This window comes from Triturus cristatus, chromosome 3_1 (genome assembly GCF_964204655.1).
Source record: "Triturus cristatus chromosome 3_1, aTriCri1.1, whole genome shotgun sequence".
Taxonomy (NCBI): domain Eukaryota; kingdom Metazoa; phylum Chordata; class Amphibia; order Caudata; family Salamandridae; genus Triturus; species Triturus cristatus.
The window spans coordinates 19,482,924-19,497,729 of record NC_140583.1 but is presented as its reverse complement, the minus strand read 5'-3'; the positions used below and the strand labels follow the sequence as shown (position 1 = coordinate 19,497,729).

General features: G+C 60.0%; 1 protein-coding gene across 4 annotated transcripts in view; it reads left to right on the top strand.

Annotated features, from left to right (window-relative positions):
* Positions 1–14,806, top strand: part of LOC146859616 (uncharacterized) — a 398,593-nt gene that overhangs the window by 327,498 nt on the left and 56,289 nt on the right. For all 4 annotated transcript variants that reach the window (XM_085646633.1, XM_085646634.1, XM_085646632.1 and 1 more), the window contains one exon: positions 2,478–2,699. In XM_085646633.1, coding sequence (XP_085502759.1) covers positions 2,478–2,699 — 222 coding nt within the window. The remainder of the gene's footprint in view (positions 1–2,477; positions 2,700–14,806) is intronic.

The following is a 14,806-nucleotide window of genomic DNA, read 5'->3' as shown; positions in this document are numbered from 1 at the left end:
CACTGGGTATGGTCACCCACCAGATGTTAGTTGTCTGGGGGGAGGGATGGCGCCATCTGCCCCTGGAGTGATGGGGACCCCTGGAGTGATAACACCCTCCGCTCCCCTGGATTGATGGCACCCTCCGCCCCCTTGAGTTATGGTGCCCCTGCCCCCTGGAGTGATGGGGACCCCTCGAGTGAGGCCCCTCTCCGTCCCCTGGAGTGATGGCCCCCTCCGCCCCTGGAGTGATGGGGCCCCCACCCCTGGAGTGATGGCACCCACTGCCCCCTGGGGTGATGGCGGCCTCTGCCCCTTGAGTGATGGGGCCCCCACCCCCTGGAGTGATGGCACCCTCCGCCCCTGGAGTGATGGGGCCCCTGCACCCTGGAGTGATGGGGCCCCTGCACCCTGGAGTGATGGGGCCCCTGCACCCTGGAGTGATGGGGCCCCAGCACCCTGGAGTGATGGGGCCCCCTGCCCCCATGACGCCCTCCACCCCTTGAGTGATGGGGCCCCCGCCCCTGGAGTGATGGAACCCAGGCCCCCTGGAGGGATGGGGCCCCTACCCCCTGGAGGGATGGCATCCTCCGCCCCTGGAGTGATGGGCCCCCTCCCCCTGGAGTAATGTGGCCCTCTGCCCCCTGTAGTGATAGGGCCCCCTGGAGTGAGGGCGCCCCCACCCCCGGGAGTGATGGCGCCCCCACCCCCTGGAGTGATGTTGCCCTCCACCCCTGGAGTGATGTTGCCCTCCACCCCTGGAGTGATGACACCCTCTGCCCCCTGGAGTGATGACGCCCTCTGCCCCCTGGAGTGATGACGCCCTCCTCCCCCTGGAGTGATGACGCCCTCCGCCCCCTGGAGTGATGACGCCCTCCGCCCCCTGGAGTGATGACGCCCCTCCGCCCCTGGAGTAACAGGGCCCCGCCCCCTGGAGTGATGGGGCCCCTACCCGCTGGAGTAATGGGGCCCCGCCCCTGTAGTGATGGAGCCCCCACCCCTTGGAGTGATGGCACCCTCCGCCCCTGGAGTGATGGGGCCCCTGCACCCTGGAGTGATGGGGCCCCCTGCCCCCATGACGCCCTCCACCCCTGGTCGATGGGGCCCCTGCCCCCTGAAGTGATGGGGCCCCCTGGAGTGATGGGGCCCCCTGCCCCCTGCCCCCTGGAGTGATGGTGCCCTCCGCCCCTGGAGTGGTTGGGACCTCAGCCCCCTGAGGAATGGGTCCACTGCCCCCTGAGTGATGGGGACCCAGCCACTTGGATTGATGGGGCCCCTGCCCCCTGGAGTGATGGAACCCAGACCCCCTGGAGGGATGGGGCCCCTACCCCCTGGAGGGATGGCATCCTCCGCCCCTGGAGTGATGGGCCCCCTCCCCCTGGAGTAATGTGGCCCTCTGCCCCCTGGAGTGAGGGCGCCCCCACCCCCGAGAGTGATGGCGCCCCCACCCCCTGGAGTGATGTTGCCCTCCACCCCTGGAGTGATGTTGCCCTCCACCCCTGGAGTGATGTTGTTAACACAAAGGAAGGTGCACTCAAATAACAAAGTCCAAATTGATGTGTATTCCCCAAAAAATTTCTTGATCTTCGTGTTTATTAAAGAGAATAGACAGCCAACGCGTTTCGTTCCTAAAACACAGGAACTTCTTCAGGGCAAACAGTAGGTAACACGAGTAATTTTATTCCATATTCGTAGAATCGGGGGAAACCCAGATCATAATATCGTATCGCCCATTTGGTGTGTAATAGCACGTCCACAAATTTGAAAGTGAAGGCAAGATCTCTTGTTAATATTACGTCGCGTGTCCTACACAATATTCAATCAAATTGATAAGGAATCCATTGTTGGACCAATTATTCCTAGTGTTCACAAGGAATCCGACGGCATGATAACTGGCAGGAAAACAGCACAGAGTGATGTTGCCCTCCACCCCTGGAGTGATGACACCCTCCACCCCTGGAGTGATGACACCCTCCGCCCCCTGGAGTGATGACGCCCTCCGCCCCCTGGAGTGATGACGCCCTCCGCCCCCTGGAGTAACAGGGCCCCGGCCCCTGGAGTGATGATGCCCTCCACCCTCTGGAGTAATGGGGCCCCCACCCGCTGGAGTGATGGGGCCCCGCCCCTGTAGTGATGGTGCCCTCCGCCCCCTGGAGTGATGGTGCCCTCCGCCCCCTGGAGTGATGGTGCCCTCCGCCCCCTGGAGTGATGGTGCCCTCCGCCCCCTGGAGTGATGGGGCCCTCTTCCCCCTGAGAGATGGGGCCTCTTCCTTTTCGTTCCATTCTTTCATTTTCTTTTCTCTTTGTTTTCTTACTTTCCCTCCCCCCTCCGTTGCTTCACATCCCCTTTCTTCTCCCCTTTAGCTTCCCTTGTCTGTCCTCCTCTCCTTCCCATTCTCGCTATCTTCATTTATCTCTGATAGTCTGCTCTTGATTGTTGTGATTCTGCTGGTTTTAATCCCTGAATTTGCTCATTGATTCCGCTGTGCTCTTTTCAGCCACCTTCTCCAGCCCAGTCTATCGCTACGTGGTGACGTACGTACCTTCACGCCCAGTACTCCCCTCATCCATCATGCCCTTTGACAGCTGGTTTTCTTACCACATACTGGATGTCTTCGCATTATATGGCAGCCTGAACATCGCCCAGACTGTGACGACAGTGGCTGATCGCGACTTCGAGAGGCTTGTGAGAAAATACCTTGTCCATTTCGCCAAGAATGGTAAGTTTATGGTGACCCCAAGGATGTTTGTTTCATGGTGACCCGAAGAACGGTGAGTTCATATTGAACCCATGAATTATAAGTTTATAGGATTTCCAAGAATGATCATTTTCTGATGACCCATGAATGGTGAATTCAAGGTGAACCCAAGAATGGTTAGTTTGTAGTGAACCCAGAAATGGCTTGTGAGAAAGTACCGTGCCCTCGTCGCCAGAACGAGTAAGCTCATGGAGACCCCAAGAATGGGAAATTCATGCTGATTGGTAGAATGGTAAGTTCGTGGTGACCCCAAGAATGGTCATTTCATGGTGAACATAAGAATGGTGAGTTCCTACTGAACACATAAATGATAAGTTTATGATGACCCCAAGAATGGTCAATTCATGGTGACCGGTAGAATGGTCGTTTCATGGTGGACCTCAGAATGGTGAGTCCATGATGAACGCAAGCATGGTCGTTTCATGGTGATCCTAAGGATGATGAGTTCATAATGAACCCAAGAATTATAGGTCATGGTGCCCCACACAAAAGTCATTTCATGGCGACCCGTAGAATGGCTGTTTCCCGGTGACCTCAAGAATGGTGAGTCTATGATGAACCCAAGAATCTTAAGTCATGGTGACCCCAACAATAGTCGTTTCATGTTGACCCCAAGAATGGTCATTTCATGGTGAACATAAGAATGGCGAGTTCATATTGAACACATGAATTATACGTTTATGGGGCGTCCAAAAAGGATAGGTTTATGATGACCCCAAGAATGCTAAATTCAAGGTGAACCCAAGAATGATCAGTTCGTGTTTGGTGATGACTTGTGAGAAAGTACCTTGACTTCTTTGCTGAGGGTGATGGGCAGAGAGCAGAGGGTGATGGGCAGAGAGCTGAAGGTGATGGGCAGAGAGCAGAGGGTGATGGGCAGAGAGCTGAAGGTGATGGGCATAGATCTGAGGGTGATGGGCAGAGATCTGAGGGTGATGGGCAGAGAGCAGAGGGTGATGGGCAGAGAGCTGAAGGTGATGGGCATAGATCTGAGGGTGATGGGCAGAGAGCTGAAGGTGATGGGCATAGATCTGAGGGTGATGGGCAGAGAGCAGAGGTGCTGGGCATAGAGCAGAGGGTGATGACAGAGATCTGAGGGTGATGGGCAGAGAGCAGAGGGTGATGGCAGAGATCTGAGGGTGATGAGCATTGATCTGAGGGTGATGGGCAGAGAGCAGAGGTGCTGGGCAGAGATCTGAGGGTGATGGCAGAGATCTGAGGGTGATGGCAGAGAGCAGAGGGTGATGGGCAGAGGGTGATGGGCAGAGAGCAGAGGGTGATGGGCAGAGAGCAGAGGGTGATGGGCAGAGAGCGGAGGGTGATGGGCAGAGAGCGGAGGGTGATGGGCAGAGAGCGGAGGGTGATGGGCAGAGAGCGGAGGGTGATGGGCAGAGAGCGGAGGGTGAGGGGCAGAAAGTGAAGGGTGATGGAAAGAGAGCGGAGGGTGATGGGCAGAGAGTGAAGGGTGATGGAAAGAGAGTGGAGGGTGCTGGGCAGAGATCTGAGGGTGCTGGGTAGAGATCTGAGGGTGCTGGGCAGAGATCTGAGGGTGCTGGGCAGAGATCTGAGGGTGATGGGCAGAGAGCGGAGGGTGATGGGCAGAGAGCAGAGGGTGATGGGCAGAGAGCGGAGGGTGATGGGCAGAGAGCGGAGGGTGATGGGCAGAGAGCGGAGGGTGAGGGGCAGAAAGTGAAGGGTGATGGAAAGAGAGTGGAGGGTGATGGGCAGAGAGTGAAGGGTGATGGAAAGAGAGTGGAGGGTGCTGGGTGTTGGACGGCGACCTCAGAGGAGCCCGGAAGGGGGGTCCTGACTACCCTGAGTCCCACCCGTGTAGTATCGTAGCCGGGCACTGGCGGGAGATTCCCCAGGGGGAGGAATCTCGCAACTAGGATCGTACTTCTGGCACCACACGACACAGAGAGACCACACTGGGTATTCTCAGAAAACAAGCTTTATCAAATAGGTATCACTGCAAATATGTACAAGGTGAGCACGGCTCAAGAGTCTCGGAAAGGTAGGGGGTAGCGGGACTGTCTCTGGTAACGGTTCAAAGCAGGGACGTATCCGGCGCACAGCTCACAATCCTCGAGCTGGGGGATACGTGGTCGGAGTCGGGGTCCGGCGGGACCGTGAGAGTCTGGGGGAGCCGCGAGTCACTCAGCGGGCTCAGGTACCGGTTCGGAGGTCTTACGATCTTCAAGGAGCCGCGAGTCACTCAGCAGGGCTCAGGTACAAGTTCGGAGGTCTTACGATCTTCAGGGAGCCGCGAGTCACTCAGCAGGGCTCAGGTACAAGTTCGGAGGTCTTACGATCTTCAGGGAGCCGCGAGTCACTCAGCAGGGCTCAGGTACAAGTTCGGAGGTCTTACGATCTTCAGGGAGCCGCGAGTCACTCAGCAGGGCTCAGGTAGGTTCAAGTTCCAGGAGCCGCGACCGCGTCGGCAGGCTCTCGTTGTTCCAGCGTCGAATCTGCCGGACAGTCTCAGAGCACCCCTTGTTATAGGTCGACCCCTCTTTGATGTCCGGAGTCTGTGCAGGCAGGGGTTTTGTCACCTGGGGGCCGCTTGTCGGGGTTTCCTGCTATTGTCTTTTGATCCTTTCAGGGCCGGGTCGGGAGGAGTCCCAGACACCCAGCAGGCACGGAGCCAGCCCGCAGGGAGGCCGGAGGGCCGATCGAAACCCATCGTCCCAGGGGAGTTAGAGGTGCGATAGAAACTGCTCCTCCCTCTCTCATCCCCTGGAAGCGTGATGTCCTCCAGCCGGAGTGGCGCCTCGAGGCCCGGGTCGCGCTGGGGCCGGGCGGCCATCTTGTTGCAGGGAGTGGGCACGCGGGCCCGGGGTGGCCGAAAGAAGAGAGGCCATGGACGGGGATGTCCGGGGTTGGTGCGGGTGTCCTGGTGGGAAGGGTCGGCTGGGCCGTGTGCTTGGGCTGCCGGTACCAGGTTTCGGTGGTGCGGGGGCACGGAGGGCCATTCTACGAGGCCGGGTCCAACACGCGTCCCCCCCAGCTGAAAGCCGGAGAGAACTGCCCATCACCTTGGGGGGTTCTCTTCGCTGAGGCGGAAGAACCGGGAGAGGCCGTCAGCGTTGGCGTGGTCCGTACCAGGGCGGTGTTCTACGGTGAAGTCCATTCCCTGGAGGGAGATTGACCACCGCAGTAGCTTGGGGTTTTCTCCTCGCATCTGCATGAGCCATCGCAAGGGCCGATGGTCAGTTTGGACTCTGAAATGAGTGCCGAACAGGTAGGGTCGTAGTTTTTTGAGTGCCCAGACCACGGCGAAGGCTTCGCGCTCTATGGTGCTCCACCTCTGTTCTCGGGGCAGCAGCCGCCGTCTGAGGAAGGCGACGGGCTGCTGCTTTCGGAACCAGGACCACGGGGCTGGCCCAGGGACTGTCAGAGGGCTCGATCACCCCCAGGGTCAACATCTTCGAGACTTCAGCTTGAATGCAGGACCGGACCCGGTCAGGAACCCGGTAGGCTCGGTGTCTCACCGGCGGGCTGTCCCCGGTGTCCACATCGTGAACACACCAGTTGGTGACCCGGGGGGTCAGGGAGAAGAGGTCGGAAAATTGTCTGAGGAGCTGGCGGCAGTCCGCTTGTTGCTGGGCAGTGAGGGCTGGGGAGAGGTTCACTCCCTCCACGGAGCCATCCTGCTTCTTGACACACAGGAGGTCCGGGAGGGGATCCGACTCATCTTCGGCCCCGTCATCGGTGGCCAGCAGGAGGCTCAGTTCTGTCCGCACGAAGTGAGGCTTGAGGCGGTTCACGTGCAGGACCCGGAGGGGATCCCGAGGCGACTGGACGTCCACCAAGTAGGTGACTTGACTCTTCCTCTCAACCACTTTGTAGGGCCCAGTCCATCGGTCCTGGAGGGCGCCAGGCTTCACGGGGGCCATGACCCACACCTGCTGGCCCGGCTGGAACTCGACCAGAGTAGCATTCTGGTCGTACCAGCGCTTCATTTCTTCTTGACTCGCCTCCAGGTTGGCCTCGGCCAGTTCTCGGAACCTCCTGGTCTGGGTCCGGAGGGCCAGGACATATTGGAACACATCTCGGGGGGTGGTCTGGGGTGCTGCCTCCCACCCTTCCTTAACCAAACTGAGGGGACCTCGGACGGGGTGCCCATAGAGTAACTCAAACGGGCTGAACCCTAAGGACTTCTGGGGGACCTCCCGGTAAGCGAACAAGAGGCAGGGGAGCAGGACGTCCCACTTACGCCGGAGGGGCTCTTCTAGGCCAGCGATCATCCCTTTCAAAGTCCTATTAAACCTCTCTACTAGGCCGTTCCCTTGGGGATGGTACGGGGTGGTGAACTTATAGGACACCCCACATTGTTGCCACAGGGACGTCATATACCTTGATATAAAATTAGTGCCGCGATCGCTCACGACCTCGCGGGGGAAACCCACCCTGGAAAAGATCCCCATCAGGGCCCGGCCCACCACGGGGGCCGTAATGGTGCGTAGGGGAATAGCCTCCGGATAGCGGGTGGCGTGGTCTACTAGGACCAAGATGAACCGGTGACCTTGGGAGGTGGGGGGGTCCAGTGGCCCCACGATGTCGATTCCGACTCGTTCGAAGGGGGTACTGACGACCGGGAAGGGTTGGAGGGGAGCCTTGCGCTTCCCCCCACTCTTCCCACTGGCTTGGCACGTGGGGCAGGACTTGCAGTGTGCCTCTACCGCTGCTTTCATTTTAGGCCAATAAAAATGGGTCACGAGACGGCTGTAGGTCTTGTCCTGACCCAGGTGGCCGGCGAGGGGGACGTCGTGGGCTAAGCCCAGGAGGAAATCTCGGAAGCGGAGGGGTACCACCAGTACCCGTCCGGATCCCAGCTCCACCGATTTCTGCTCACTATACAGGATGTTATTCTCCCAATAGATTCGGTGCGTTCCGGTCTGGTCACCTGCGGCTTGGCCCTCGGCCTGGCGCCGCAGCCCGATCAGGGAAGGACAGGTGGCTTGCTCCCGGCAAAATTCTTCCCGGGTGGGCCCGCCCTCGTGGCGCCAATGGGCCAACTCGGGTAGATCCCCCAACTCGGGGACCGGGGCGGGGTCGGATGGTGCGGGTCCGTCGCTGGCGACGGACCCTTCCGATGGGGGAACGGGAGGACCCTCGGCGGGGACGGTACGGGTTTCTTCGACCGGGGTGCTCTCGACTTCTCTCCGGGGAGTGAGTCGGGCTGTCATAGATCGGGTGGTGGCACACACCCACTCGGGGAGTCCCATCATTCCTAGGTGGGCCTTGCGCTCTACGTGCTTCCAGGGAGAACTCTCCAGGTCGTTCCCTAGGAGGCAGTCGACCGGCTGGGAGGTTCTTACGGCCACCTTGAGTTTACCTATCACCCCTCCCCACTCAAATGGCACCAGGGCTACCTGACACATACTTTCCCTATTGTCTGCGGATATTACGGGGCAAAAGACATTGGGGAGGATCTGCTCCTCGGGGACTAGGTGCCTGAGGACACCGGTGATACTGGCCCCGGTGTCCCGCAGGGCCTCTACCTGGTGGCCATTGATCTTGACGAGCTGCCCATATTTCTGTGTGTTGGACGGTAGGAGGCTACCAGGGATCATTTCCCTATCTCCCAGGGATACTAGGGCCATAGCGGCGGGTTCCCACTCCTCGGCTTCCTCAACCTCCTCCCCCAGGGCTACGTTGGCTATCTGTCTTGCAGGGGTGACTTGGGTGGCCATGGGGCACTCTGGGTCATTGGCGTAGTGCCCGGGTTTCTGGCAACGGAAACATGTGACGGTCACCCGGTGTCCTCGTCTCCCAGGGGGCCCTGTCACTGGTGGGGGGGGCGCCGGGAAAGGTGGAGGTGGTGTCTTCGGGGGGCTAGGCTGGGACTCTCTCGGCCCTCCCTGGTTTGCTCCCCCTCTCTGGCGGGGTGGTCCCTGACTGGTTCGGGGGTACTCTCCTACCATGCCCCGGGAGACCCGGGTGTTGGTCCAGCGGTCTGCCTCCACAGCCAGCTTCCGGGGATCTGTGAGCTTGCTATCCAGCAGATGTTGACGTAGCTCTATGAAGCAGTTCGCAGCCAGATGTTCCCATAACATGAGATCAGTGAGTTCGGCAAGGGTGGTGACTTTGCTGCCCTTGACCCACCCATCGAAGGCCCGACTAAAAAAGTTTACATACTCCACCCAGGTGGTGCCCGGGATCTTCCTGCAGTCCCGGAACCGTTGGCGGTACATTTCTGGGGTGAGGCCGTATCTTGTGAGGAGAGCCTCTTTCATGTGGCTGTAGGAGGTCTGCAGGGAGAGGGGTAGGTCGAGCAGGGTGTCCCTTCCTTCGCTCAGAAACCGCCCCCACAACCCCGCCCCCCAGTCCTTCTGTGGGATCCGATGGGAGGTCATGGCGACCTCGTAGGCCCGAAACCATTGCTGAATGTCATCGTTTTTATAATATTCCTTGACCACATCCTTGGGGATGTGGACCTTCTGTTCCGATGGGGGGGCCGTCTCTCGGTTTCCCGAGGGCCTCCCGTCCTCATTTCGGGCCTTGAGCTCGAGTTCCTTTAAGCTGCGTTCGTGCTCCAGTTGGAGCTTCCTTCCTTCGTGCTCCCGTTGGAGCTTCTTTTCTTCCAGTTCGCCTTGTACGCGCATTTGCTCTACCGCTAGCTTTTTCTCCGCTAACTTCAATTCGCCCTCGATTTTGAGTTTGGCTAACTCGAGTTCATGACTGCGGCTTCTCTCTCTGTCCGCGAGTTCTTCCAGGGATAGGCCCCCGTCTGGTACAATGCCTCGCACCTGATTGTCGCTGCTTTCACTTGGAGGGGGTTCGGCTTCGTCGGGGCGCTCCCCCGTGCCTTCCGGGCGGGAGGCCCCGGTCTCCACCCAAGTTTTCAGTGCTTTCTGCAAGTCTTCCTTAGTGTTGAGGCCAGTGGTAGCGATTTTAAGTTCTTTGCAAAATTGCTTTAGCTCTTTGTGTGTGTATTCTTCTAGATGCTCCACCTGGAACACTCTGTTGGCGTTGGTTTCTGCGGAGCTCATGGCGCTTCCTTCTGCCATCTTTGTTGGTCGTGCGTCCGTTGTTCACTGTACGATCTCTAGGTGATGGGCCCGAATCCCGTCGCTTGCCACCAATGTTAGACGGCGACCTCAGAGGAGCCCGGAAGGGGGGTCCTGACTACCCTGAGTCCCACCCGTGTAGTATCGTAGCCGGGCACTGGCGGGAGATTCCCCAGGGGGAGGAATCTCGCAACTAGGATCGTACTTCTGGCACCACACGACACAGAGAGACCACACTGGGTATTCTCAGAAAACAAGCTTTATCAAATAGGTATCACTGCAAATATGTACAAGGTGAGCACGGCTCAAGAGTCTCGGAAAGGTAGGGGGTAGCGGGACTGTCTCTGGTAACGGTTCAAAGCAGGGACGTATCCGGCGCACAGCTCACAATCCTCGAGCTGAGGGATACGTGGTCGGAGTCGGGGTCCGGCGGGACCGTGAGAGTCTGGGGGAGCCGCGAGTCACTCAGCGGGCTCAGGTACCGGTTCGGAGGTCTTACGATCTTCAAGGAGCCGCGAGTCACTCAGCAGGGCTCAGGTACAAGTTCGGAGGTCTTACGATCTTCAGGGAGCCGCGGGTCACTCAGCAGGGCTCAGGTACAAGTTCGGAGGTCTTACGATCTTCAGGGAGCCGCGAGTCACTCAGCAGGGCTCAGGTACAAGTTCGGAGGTCTTACGATCTTCAGGGAGCCGCGAGTCACTCAGCAGGGCTCAGGTAGGTTCAAGTTCCAGGAGCCGCGACCGCGTCGGCAGGCTCTCGTTGTTCCAGCGTCGAATCTGCCGGACAGTCTCAGAGCACCCCTTGTTATAGGTCGACCCCTCTTTGATGTCCGGAGTCTGTGCAGGCAGGGGTCTTGTCACCTGGGGGCCGCTTGTCGGGGTTTCCTGCTATTGTCTTTTGATCCTTTCAGGGCCGGGTCGGGAGAAGTCCCAGACACCCAGCAGGCACGGAGCCAGCCCGCAGGGAGGCCGGAGGGCCGATCGAAACCCATCGTCCCAGGGGAGTTAGAGGTGCGATAGAAACTGCTCCTCCCTCTCTCATCCCCTGGAAGCGTGATGTCCTCCAGCCGGAGTGGCGCCTCGAGGCCCGGGTCGCGCTGGGGCCGGGCGGCCATCTTGTTGCAGGGAGTGGGCACGCGGGCCCGGGGTGGCCGAAAGAAGAGAGGCCATGGACGGGGATGTCCGGGGTTGGTGCGGGTGTCCTGGTGGGAAGGGTCGGCTGGGCCGTGTGCTTGGGCTGCCGGTACCAGGTTTCGGTGGTGCGGGGGCACGGAGGGCCATTCTACGAGGCCGGGTCCAACACTGGGCAGAGATCTGAGGGTGCTGGGTAGAGATCTGAGGGTGCTGGGTAGAGATCTGAGGGTGCTGGGCAGAGATCTGAGGGTGATGGGCAGAGAGCAAAGGGTGATGGGCAGAGAGCGGAGGGTGATGAGCAGAGAGTGGAGGGTGATGGGCAGAGAGTGGAGGGTGATGGGCAGAGAGTGAAGAGTGATGGAAAGAGAGCGGAGGGTGATGAGCAGACAGTGAAGGGTGATGGAAAGAGAGCGGAGGGTGCTGGGCAGAGATCTGAGGGTGCTGGGCAGAGAGCGGCAGGAGATGGACAGAGAGTGGAGGGTGATGGAAAGAGAGCGGAGGGTGATCGGCAGTGAGTGGAGGGTGATGTAAAGAGAGCAGTGGGTGATTGTCAGAGAGCGGAGTGTGATGGGCAGTGAGCGGAGGGTGATGGGCAGAGAGCGAAGGGTAATGAAAAGAGAGCTGAAGTTGCTGGGGAGAGAGCGGAGGGTGATGGGCAGAGATCTGAGGGTGATGGGCAGAGATCTGAGGGTGATGGGCAGAGAGTGGCAGGAGATGGCCAGAGCTGGGGGTGATGGGCAGAGAGCGGAGGGTGATGGAAAGAGAGCAGAGGGTGATGGAAAGAGAGCGGAGGGTGATGGGCAGTGAGCGGAGGGTGATGGGCAGTGAGCGGCGGATGATGGGCAGAGAGCGGAGGGTGATGGAAAGAGAGCGGAGGGTGCTGAGCAGAGAGCGGAGGGTGAGGGGCAGAGGGTGATGGGCAGTGAGCGCAGGGTGATGGGTAAAGAGCGGAGGGTGATGGGCAGAGAGCGGAGGGTGCTGAGCAGAGAGCGGAGGGTGAGGGGCAGAGAGCAGAGGGTGATGGGCAGTGAGCGGAGGGTGATGGGTAAAGAGCAGAGGGTGATGGGCAGAGAGCGGAGGGTAATGAAAAGAGAGCTTAAAATGCTGGGAAGAGAGCTGAGGGTGATGGGCAGAGAGTGGAGGGTGATGGGCTGAGAGCGGAGGGAGATGGACGGAGAGTGGCAGGAGATGGGCAGAGCTGGGGGTGATGGGTAGAGAGCAGAGGGTGAGGGGCAGAGAGCGGAGGGTGAGGGACAGAGAGCTGAGGGTGATGGGTAGAGAGTGGCGGGTGCTGAGCAGAGAGCGGAGGGTGAGGGGCAGAGAGCGGAGGGTAATGAAAAGAGAGCTGAAGATGCTGGCAGAGTGCTGAGTGTGATGGGCAGAGAGCGGAGGGTGATGGTCTGGGAGCGGAGGGAGATGGACGGAGAGTGGCAGGAGATAGACAGAGCTGGGTGTGATGGTGAGATAGTGGAGGGTGATGGGCAGAGAGCGGAGGGTGATGGGCAGAGAGCGGAGGGTGATGGGCAGAGAGCGGAGGGTGATGGGCAAAGAGCGGAGGGTGATGGACGAAGAGTGAGGGTGATGGGCAGAGAACTGGGGGTGATGGACAGAGCTGGGGTGATGGACAGAGCTGGGGTGATGGACAGAGCGGAGGTTGATGGACAGAGAGCTGGGGGTGATGGGCAGAGCTGGGGGTGATGGACAGAGCTGGGGGTGATGAGGAGAGAGCGGAGGGTGATGGGCAGAGAGCTGGGGGTGATGGACAGAGCTGGGGGTAATGGGGAGAGAGCAGAGGGTGATGGGCAGAGAGCTGGGGGTGATGGACAGAGCTGGGGGTGATGGACAGAGCTGGGGGTGATGGGGAGAGAGCGGAGGGTGATGGGCAGAGAGCTCAAGGACGGAGAGCGGAGGGTGATGGGCAGAGAGCGGAGGGTGATGGGCAGAGAGCGGAGGGTGATGGGCAAAGAGCGGAGGGTGATGGACGGAGAGTGAGGGTGATGGGCAGAGAACTGGGGGTGATGGACAGAGCTGGGGTGATGGACAGAGCGGAGGGTGATCGACAGAGAGCTGGGGGTGATGGACAGAGAGCTGGGGGTGATGGACAGAGCTGGGGGTGATGGGGAGAGATGGGAGGGTGATGGGCAGAGAGCTGGGGGTGATGGACAGACCTGGGGGTGATGGGGGGAGAGCAGAGGATGATGGGCAGAGAGCTGGGGGTGATGGACAGAGCTGGGGGTGATGGACAGAGCTGGGGGTGATGGGGAGAGAGCGGAGGGTGATGGGCAGAGAGCTCAAGGACAGAGAGCGGAGGGTGATGGGCAGAGAGCCCAAGTGATGGACAGAGAGCGGAGGGTGAGGGACAGAGCTGGGAGTGATGGGCAGAGCTGGGGGTGATGGAGAGAGAGCGGAAGGTGATGGGCAGAGAGCTGTGCGTGATGGGCAGAGAGCTGTGCGGGATGGGCAGAGAGCTGGGGATGATGGACAGAGCTGGGGGTGATGGACAGAGAGCAGAGGGTGATGGGCAGAGAGCTGGGGGTGATGGGCAGAGCTAGGGGTGATGGGCAGAGCTGAGGGTGATGGGCAGAGAGCTGGGGGTGATGGGCAGAGAGCTGGGGGTGATGGGCAGAGAGCTGGGGGTGATGGATGGAGCTGGGGATGATGGACAGAGCTGGGGGTGATAGACAGAGAGAAGAGGGTGATGGGCAGAGAGCTGGGGGTGATGGACAGAGCTGGGGGTGATGGACAGAGCTTGGGGTGATGGGGAGAGAGCGGAGGGTGATGGGCAGAGAGCTCAAGGACAGAGAGCGGAGGGTGATGGGCAGAGAGCTCAAGTGATGGACAGAGAGCGGAGGGTGAGGGACAGAGCTGGGAGTGATGGGCAGAGCTGGGGGTGATGGAGAGAGAGCGGAAGGTGATGGGCAGAGAGCTGTGCGTGATGGGCAGAGAGCTGTGCGGGATGGGCAGAGAGCTGGGGATGATGGACAGAGCTGGGGGTGATGGACAGAGAGCAGAGGGTGATGGGCAGAGAGCTGGTGGTGATGGACAGAGCTGGGGGTGATGGGCAGAGCTAGGGGTGATGGGCAGAGCTGAGGGTGATGGAGAGAGAGCGGAGGGTGATGGGCAGAGAGCTGGGGGTGATGGGCATAGAGCTGGGGGTGATGGGCAGAGAGCTGGGGGTGATGGATGGAGCTGGGGATGATGGACAGAGCTGGGGGTGATAGAGAGAAGAGGGTGATGGGCAGAGAGCTGGGGGTGATGGACAGAGCTGGGGGTGATGGACAGAGCTGGGGGTGATGGGGAGAGAGCGGAGGGTGATGGGCAGAGAGCTCAAGGACAGAGAGTGGAGGGTGATGGGCAGAGAGCTCAAGTGATGGACAGAGAGCGGAGGGTGAGGGACAGAGCTGGGAGTGATGGGCAGAGCTGGGGGTGATGGAGAGAGAGCGGAAGGTGATGGGCAGAGAGCTGTGCGTGATGGGCAGAGAGCTGTGCGTGATGGGCAGAGAGCTGTGCGGGATGGGCAGAGAGCTGGGGATGATGGACAGAGCTGGGGGTGATGGACAGAGAGCAGAGGGTGATGGGCAGAGAGCTGGGGGTGATGGGCAGAGCTGGGGGTGATGGGCAGAGCTAGGGGTGATGGGCAGAGCTGAGGGTGATGGAGAGAGAGCGGAGGGTGATGGGCAGAGAGCTGGGGGTGATGGGCAGAGAGCTGGGGGTGATGGGCAGAGAGCTGGGGGTGATGGATGGAGCTGGGGATGATGGACAGAGCTGGGGGTGATAGAGAGAAGAGGGTGATGGGCAGAGAGCTGGGGGTGATGGACAGAGCTGAGGGTGATGGAGAGAGAGCGGAGGGTGATGGGCAGAGAGCTGGGGGTGATGGGCAGAGAGCTGGGGGTGATGGATGGAGCTGGGGATGATGGACAGA